At 34.0% G+C, this 8,702-nt stretch overlaps 1 protein-coding gene across 1 annotated transcript in view; it reads right to left on the reverse strand.

Moving 5' to 3' along the window:
* Positions 1-7,179, reverse strand: part of LOC142612911 (lon protease homolog 2, peroxisomal) — a 16,744-nt gene extending 9,565 nt beyond the window's left edge. Inside the window, exons 1-10 of the mRNA XM_075785085.1 lie at positions 6,943-7,179; positions 6,158-6,273; positions 5,923-6,031; positions 5,624-5,793; positions 5,068-5,159; positions 3,368-3,547; positions 3,178-3,261; positions 1,876-2,003; positions 399-600; positions 96-302 (exon numbers count right to left, since the gene is read on the reverse strand). Of these exons, the coding sequence (XP_075641200.1) occupies positions 96-302; positions 399-600; positions 1,876-2,003; positions 3,178-3,261; positions 3,368-3,547; positions 5,068-5,159; positions 5,624-5,793; positions 5,923-6,031; positions 6,158-6,273; positions 6,943-7,049 (1,395 nt within the window). The 5' untranslated portion in view covers positions 7,050-7,179. The remainder of the gene's footprint in view (positions 1-95; positions 303-398; positions 601-1,875; positions 2,004-3,177; positions 3,262-3,367; positions 3,548-5,067; positions 5,160-5,623; positions 5,794-5,922; positions 6,032-6,157; positions 6,274-6,942) is intronic.
* Between the last annotated feature and the right edge of the window lie 1,523 nt (positions 7,180-8,702).

Here is an 8,702-nt window from a genome sequence, read left to right on the forward strand (position 1 = left end):
ACAATTGCAAGCATATGATATGATATACCTTCTATCAAAAGAAGTAGCAAGAAGACAGGTCAATATTGTACCCAAAAAAATAATAATAATAATACCTTTAACCCTTCAATAAGACGCCCAGGCATGCTTCCAATGTATGTTCTCCTATGCCCTCTAATATCGGCCTCATCCTTAACTCCACCAAGTGATATGCGTACAAATTTTCTGCCCAAAGCAGCAGCAATAGATGATGCCAAAGATGTTTTCCCAACACCTGGTGGACCAACAAAGCACAAGACTGGACCTCTTGCATCTGGTTTAAGCTGCAACAAAAAGAATTCACTCCAAATAAACATCAAATTCAAAACTTAAAAAACATTAAAATACTACTCGCAACAAGAACTATAAAATTGGTTAACCTTTCGAACAGCCAGATATTCAATAATCCGTTGCTTGACCTTGACTAAACCATAGTGGTCACTATCAAGGTGTTCTTTTGCAGCTTTCAAATCCAACTCAAGTTCTTCACTGGCATTCTGCCAAGGCAGATCAGCAAGAAGCTCCAAGTAAACTCGTGAACTATTATATCCAGGTTGCTGAGGTTGCATCTTTTTAAGCCTCCTGAGATTTCAAAATAAAAATGCAGAAAAAATTAAATGCAAGTCCACTGCTCAATTTCTGTAATTTGAAATATGAGTGTTAAAAGTATGTGGTTAAAGGATTAAATTTACCATATCCCAATAGCTTAAGCTTTTGGGAGAATCGGTAAATTAACATGGTATTAGTTCAAGAGGTCCTAAGTTTGACCCCTGTCTCCTTTACTTTACCTCTCATTTAAAACCCCACGCATTGGGCCTCACCTATTAAAAGGTAGTTTGCCCATACATGAGAGGGAGTGTTAGAAGTATGTAGTTAAATGATTAAACTTACCATATCCCAATAGCTTAAATTTTTGGGAGAATCGGTAAATTAATAATGAGAACCATGCCACTTGATCAAAGCATAGACAGCAAGTGGTACTAGAGATAAAATTTGACAAACAAGAAACAACAAGATTCATCAACAGTTCCTTATACCCAGTCCTTTTGGTACGGTATCCTCTGGCATTTCACAGTTCAAAAACTCAGATTCATTGCATTAAAAACTCAAATTCTCAACTCAAGCTTCCCAGAACATTTTAACGTGAGAAATTGATTATTATCAATGGAAATTTTTTAAATGGCCATCAACTACAATTTTTTAAAGCATTTTCGTTAGGCAGCTAGCAATTATTATCAGTTCTCAAAAACCAAAATATACGAGCTTTCGTTTTAAAGTGAGAAATTGATTATTATCAATAAAAAAATTTTTAAATGGCCATCAACTACAAATTTTTTGAAGCATTTTCTTTAGGCAGCCAGCAATTATAATCAGTTCCCAAAAACCAAAATATACAGGTAAAGAGTGTTCAGAATGATGCTTCAACAGTAAATGGTACTTCATAATGAATTAAAAATCAGTATTTCATTTTTCTCATCTCTAAAAGTGATTTGAGACTTTATGACAAGAAAGCAAACAAAATAAAGAAAGCAGAGGAGGTCTACTCAATAACAAGGAAAAGATGAGGAAAGATGAAAAGAAATTAGTAGTAGCTTGGCTCTGGATGACCATTGCAATACCAACACAATATCACTCCCTAAAGGACAGATGTCTCCCCAAAAATTACTGATCAGAATACCATAGATGATAAATCGGATAACTCATATTATTTCAAGATGTAAATGCATGCCACGTCAAAGTTTTACCAACATCCAAAGTATGAAAAGAATCAACTACTTTTATGAAAACACCATAACATTATTTGTCCGCAAGCCCACAGACTGTTGACCTTTATCCACATTTCTCAACAGATCATACCTTAACTCCCTCTGTGCATGCTTCCAGATATTTGAAGGCATTCCTGCACTTTGCATCTTTCTTTCCAAGGCAGCAACATCATCCTCATCATCATCATTGTCACCCAGCTCCTCTTTTATAGCTCTCATCTGAAATATGTTTCAGATTTTGTAGCCAAGGAAGAGGAATAAATAGAGCAGCTAAAGATAGTAAAAGAACAGAATAAATATTTTGTCAATGCACAATTAAAGACAAACAAATGTGGAAAAAATAAAAGTAATAAGGGTTAATTATAGCCATCCACCTAAACTATGGGGTCATTTGTAATGTCCAACCTAAACTACAATTTTTTGCAATCACACCCTAATTTGAGAATATTTGTAATGCCCAACCCCCCATCCAAACCCAATGTTAAAATTACCATATTAGTAAGCTGATTGGGATGGACTTTGCAAATTAATGGGAACTCACCTATTAATTTTGACATATTAGTACACCCCACCACCCAACCAACCCATTGATTTCTTAAGTTTGACACTAATTTTAGATGGCGTGGCTAACATTACAAATCAAGGTGTTAACTGCAAAAGTTTGTAGTTTAGGGAACATTGCAAACCACCCTACAGCATAGCTGCAACATATTGTAACGGATAAGTTTAAGTCACCATTTTCTGGTTAGTATGTAGAATCCAGATAATAAGAATGGCAATCAACAGAAAAGAGAAGTGGAGATTTTTTTTTTCTTGTTTGGATAAGTTTGGCCCCAAGGAAAGGGGAAGCTGAGATTCTAAAGAAGTGAGGAAGTGCTCAATGAGATCATGCCTACTCTTCAGGAAGTTAGGCCTAATCCCTTGGCCCCATATAGAGGAATCTATGGTGTAAGATATTAGTTCACATGCAACTTATGAAAAATTGGAACAGAAATTGACTTGAAAAGTTTAGTTTGATAAATAAACTTTTTTTTTTCCTTTAATATATAAGGTGAATCCTTCACAAAAAGTATGGTGATGCATCTAATAATTCAAGGTTTGTACCTCAAGAGATATGAAGACTCTAAAACAAGACTGTTTTCCAGTAAAAAGTTCTTGAAGGGACAAGCCCTTCACATGTCTTAAGACATTAGTAACAAGTAACCAATGAAGTTGAAATGAAAAAATCATCCTTCCACCTTTACGATGATAGGCACTGGGGCCATTGGGACCAAGCCCCCATTAAGAAACATTCACACTGAGGAAAGGAGGGGTGAAGGGCACAATTTGTGAATATATCTAACTCTTTCCACTCCAATATATCTACATAAATATATATTGTTAGAAAGCTAACCTGCTGACGCAAAAGAAATTCTTTTTGTGATTTTGATAACTGTCCCTCAACCTTCTGTGTAATCTTCTCTGCTACACGTATTGACTGTCACAAGTAACCATTAACATGACTACATATAAGCCAAAGAATCCTCAAAATACCCGGATGCAAATGCACCAGATGTCAACCACAAACAACATCTAGAAGTTACCTGTAAATGGCGGTCAACTATTTCAGTAGCTTTTGAAAGCCTTACTTTCAAATCAACTGAATCCAACATAGACAGTTGCTCTTCAAAACTTATTTCAAAACTAGCAACAAAGATATCCGCCAATTTGTGAACAGGAACTGTCTCCAAAAGAACTTTTGTCCTTCCTCCTGTTTTTTGTTTCTATGAGTACATTTAAGAATGTGTGAGTTTTTGATAGAAGGATAACAACATAAATATGCATGCAGCAAAAAAAAAGATGACAGTTCCCCAACCTATAAATAAATCAATCTTATGGGATATATTCCAGCAATAGCAGAGCAAGGGGTGGAGTAGGGAAAATTCCCACCAATTCCCTGGACAAAAGTATATCCCCTTCACCATGAATTATTTGCCCCCTTTTTCTGAGTTTTGGTTTGCTAGACCTACTTCTTGAGAGAAATGTGGTATTGTCCACTCTTAAAATATTTTCAAATATATATATACACACACACACATATATATCTTCATCGGATACATTAGGAGGTGCCAACTACTTGAGCTACAAGGCTCTTGGTGTGTCACATTTGATTTGATTATGAATCTGAAGATCCCCAGAATGCGAGAGTCCCAAATTTGGTTTATTCCTAAGAAGAAATATTTATTCTTCCCAAAATATCCTAAAGTTTACAAAATACAGTGTCAAACATATTACCCATCACTTGTATGCGGCTTCCTAAAAATAAATAATAAGAAAAATAATAATGTGAGTCACAAATTAAGTCAAATCTCCTAAAATAATAGTCGAACAGTTCCAAATCACAAGTACAAGACCAAAATAATAAAATCGGATCGATCATTGAAAAAAAAATCAATCATCATTAAATAGAACCAATTTGGTGTCCTCACCAGTGTGTGCTTGTTCTCATGCTAATATAGCATCTTTTCACACTAAACAAATGTGACCAAAAAAATCATTTTGAAAAGCAAAGATAATTAATCTATAAAATAAAATATCAACTAATGATGAAAAGATTCCAGATCAAACATTATTTACATCTCATCCATGATAATTTAATAACAATATAAGCACAATTCATTTTACTTATCAAAATCTATATATATATATATATATATAACACAATTCACCAAGAAGAAACGGAGCCACATAAAAGATATGTTAAAATGAGTAAATTCACTATTTCCTACCATCTTAAGCTATTAGGACTAGTGGTAATTTATCATGGTATCAGAGCAAGTGGTCCTTAATTCAAAACTTGTCTCCACTCAACCTCTTATTTAAGAAGTTAAAAAAATTTCACATGTTACTGTTGGGAGTAATGGCAATTTATTGGTAATCAAAAACTTTTTTGTTTATAAGTTTTGGCCCAAGGAGAGGGAGAAGGGAAGATTCAAACTAGTGACCTCCGGTTATTAGGTGTGGTCCTTAAACAATTATAAGTTAGATTGCAATTAAGAAAAAATTACAAGAAAAATTTGTCGTCACAAAAATAAGTTACTAATGATAACACAAATATCTTAAATATTTTCAAACAAGCACAAGAAACTTTAGAATGAAAAATTGCAAGTTATGTATAAAACTGCTTCCAGCGTAAGATGCCCTTGAGCATGCTTTTCCTATTATATAACACAACCAAAAGAGAAATACTCATTCCCAAAAAGGTTTCTAAAGAATTGGAATAGATTCTAACCAAAAGTTTTACCTGCTCAAGAACAGATATCAACTCCATGGCAGTTGCTTTAAATTGACGAGACAATGTTATGAAATCTGGATCTTGCTCCACTTGCTCCATCTCTGGTCAAGATTTCAGAATTAAGAAGTAATTATCTTGTCAGCAGACAAGGAAACAGTAGTGATCTCATGATATGCTTAAAGAAGTTGATAGAATCTAGAACAACATACTAAGCAGCAAGGATTTAATGCACACACATCCAAAGCAATGACTCCTGTTTAGTGCTTAAGCATAAAACCATGAGTAAAGAATCATATCGTTCTTTTTTATTAGTTGTTTTCCCATCACTCCATACTCTTTATGTATATTAAGCATTTAAAACCCCTTTGATATCTATATTTCATATTAGGACCGCTGATTATAGAGTTAGAAACAGTCAGGTTTGGGGCAGGCATTATTGGGTTAGAGTCACAATGGAATAGTATCATACGGTGAGAAAGTGAATCAAACAATAAACCAAAATATATCTCCCTGTAAATATTTCATCAACATACATATGCAAGGAAGAATGTAAACAACAACTAACCGGTCTTTGTCATTTCAAGAGGAGATATCCGTGCTGTATAATACGTTCCTCTGGTGCTAAGTTCCTGGACACTGAATCGGCACAAACCTTCAAGGATGACCGTGTATGTGACCCTCCCACTTGGTTTCTCCACTCCTCTTGACAAATGTAAAGCACGAGCTGCAACTCCTCTGCGAAATAAGATACCAAGTCATAACAAGCTCACAGTTCACATTCTAGCTTGTTCAAACATCCAACAATAACAATGTTAGCCAAAAATTTCCAGTGCAGAACACAATTGACGCTGCAATGAAGCATACCTGGGATGCCATTGAATATTTTCCTGTTGATTTTTGACATCAAGCCTTTGAGAATCAGATGTACCAACTTGAACTCTTGTGCTTCTCTCTCCGGAATCACTCCCCACGCCTATAAATTCCAACAACACAAAAAATAATAATTTCCCATGCCATCAAACACAAGCACACGCACGTGGCAATGGAAACAAACTCATCATTCATAGATACCAAAAGAGTGAATAAGTCAAAAGATCACCTTGAGATAACATGGGGACAACTGCTGCTGCTGTCTCAGCAGCATCACGAACTGGAAGAATGCCAATCAATCCCTTCTCTTCCCGCTGCCACAGCTCTTGCTCCACCAATTTTACACTACATTAACACCAAACCATTTTTTTGCATTACATTTTAAAAATTTTAAATAAAAAAAATTTAAAAAAAAAAAATCCTCCCCTTAATTGCAGAGCAAAAGAGAGAATATATAAGAAAAACTTGGCAAATTATATACTGACGCGTTGAAATTAGAAGAATCATGTGAAATTTTCAGGTTTTCTTTTCAATTCCTACCATTTCCGAGCAACCAAACGCAGAATTACCTCGAAATCAACGACACCGTTTCAAATAAAGTAGATCGAATTATCGACTACAAAAACTAAAAAAGGAAGAGTATAATTTCCGATTGGTTTTCAAGAAAAAGAGAACAAACTTGAAAACTTAAAAAAAAAAAAAAAAAAAAAAAAACACGTTAAGCTGATTAGCTGTTAGCTCGGTGCGCAGCTGGAGGTCTCTGTTCCTCTAATTCCTATTTTTTCTTTTTTCTTTTTACAAATAATGATTAAAAATTACTCCTGTGTTCCTCTAGTTCCCGATTAACACTTAAAATGAAAACCTGCAATGTTTATCATCTCAGAAATTTTCTCAGCAACCAAACGAAACCATAAGCATAACCGCTAAATATTAAATTTTCAACAGAGAGAAATATTGGAACCTTCAAGAAAATATGTATTGAATTTTGAACAATAAGAGAGAGAGAGAGTATACCTGCTAGGTGAAGTGCATCGAATACGAATGATGGCGCCAGGTAAAAGGACCTTGTTACGGAAGGGAAGGATGCCGAGTCGACCCGGTAGCTCCACCGATTCAGCCATGTTTACAACTCAGTAGATAGAGAGCTCTTTTTTTTTTTCTTTGAGGAAAGAGAGAAAGAAGGGAAGGTAGTGAGTGGAGATGGAGGTTGAGGTTAGGTTTGTAAGGTAATTGAGCAGAAAATAAAGGTGAGAATTAAATGAAAATGAACACTATATATATATATATATATATATATATATGAGAAATGATATGTCCACAATATTTTTACAACAAATCCTAAGTGGCAGGATGTTACTGGTTGTTATTGTTGGGGCAAAAAAGTAATCTTAGTGTTAGATTCAAATTTGAACCAATAACAACTAACCACCTATGATTTGTTGTAAAAACGTTGTAAAAATGTTGTGGACGTAGCACCTCTATATTTATATATATATATGTCCGCGTCTGCCTCTGCCTCTGCGTCTACGTGGGGGTTGGTCTGAGTCTGACTCACAATTTCAGACTAGATTAGCTCAATCCGGGTTTTGCATCTTTCATGTTTTTTATTTTTTATTTTTTGTAAACCCCTTGTGGTTTTTTGGTATTTCGAATTAGCCCTCGATCCTCGGGAGTTTCTTAATTTTGGATTTTATTTCCGATAAATAGTTGACTAATAATACATCTTATCCGTGCAATCGTGCCTTTCATAGTATATGTAGAGACGTGCATGGAAAAATAGGAACTTCTCCATTTACTTAAAATTAGTAATAGAATTCATTTAACAGCTAAGATTTTCTATGCATGGGTCGCGATCTTAATTATAAATATATATATATATATATATTGGGTTTTTCATTCAATTATTTAAACTCATTATTCAATAAATAAATTATTACAAGTTAAACAATTAGGCTTAATATTCAAATTTTATAAAAAATTAACTCTCAAAATACTAAAACAAATCAAACTAACAAATTTAAACTAGGTCTTGAAACCTAAAATATATCAAAATAACAAATTTAAAATACATATAATTTATAAACTATTAATAGTGTGGATTGGGTTGGGTTAGTTAGGTTGAAAATTTTGCCATCCCAAACCATATCTAAGCTCGAAAAAAAAAAATAACATAACTCAATCTAAGTACACATCAACCAATGTAAAACCAACTCAATGCATCAAGTTGGGGTATGTCAAACAAGGTTTGTTGGGCTAGTAGATTCCATGTGGATTCCATAGTTGTATAGGACTCACATTTTGTAGTTCAGTAGCAATGTTTAGTCTTCTTTATTCGGAAAATCAAGGTTTGAATCTCCACTGCCTTGCTTGTTGTAACAATTGAATCGTAAGAAATAAATCACTTTTAAAAAAAATTAATGCATTATACATTTTCAATGTTCATCATTCTACATGATAATCTTAGCAATATGTATGACATTATAATAGAAAATGAAAATGCATGGGAATTAAATGGTTCCCAAACAACAATCGGAGAGTAAAATTCTGTTATATAAAAGATATCATGAATTTACTCTAATGATTATTAAATATTAAAAGTAACCGATCGATATCCTAGAATTTTGTTTACATTTTATATCACCATTATTAAAGGAAAGAACATCGACTAAAGGAAAAATTATTGTGATCCTCTCTCTCTCTCTCTCTCTGTGGGTACCATCAAAGCTTCAAAGAGCAAAGGGATATAGATTCAATTGCATTGCTTATAATTTATT

Source organism: Castanea sativa, chromosome 10, assembly GCF_040712315.1.
Source record: "Castanea sativa cultivar Marrone di Chiusa Pesio chromosome 10, ASM4071231v1".
In the NCBI taxonomy this organism is placed as follows: domain Eukaryota; kingdom Viridiplantae; phylum Streptophyta; class Magnoliopsida; order Fagales; family Fagaceae; genus Castanea; species Castanea sativa.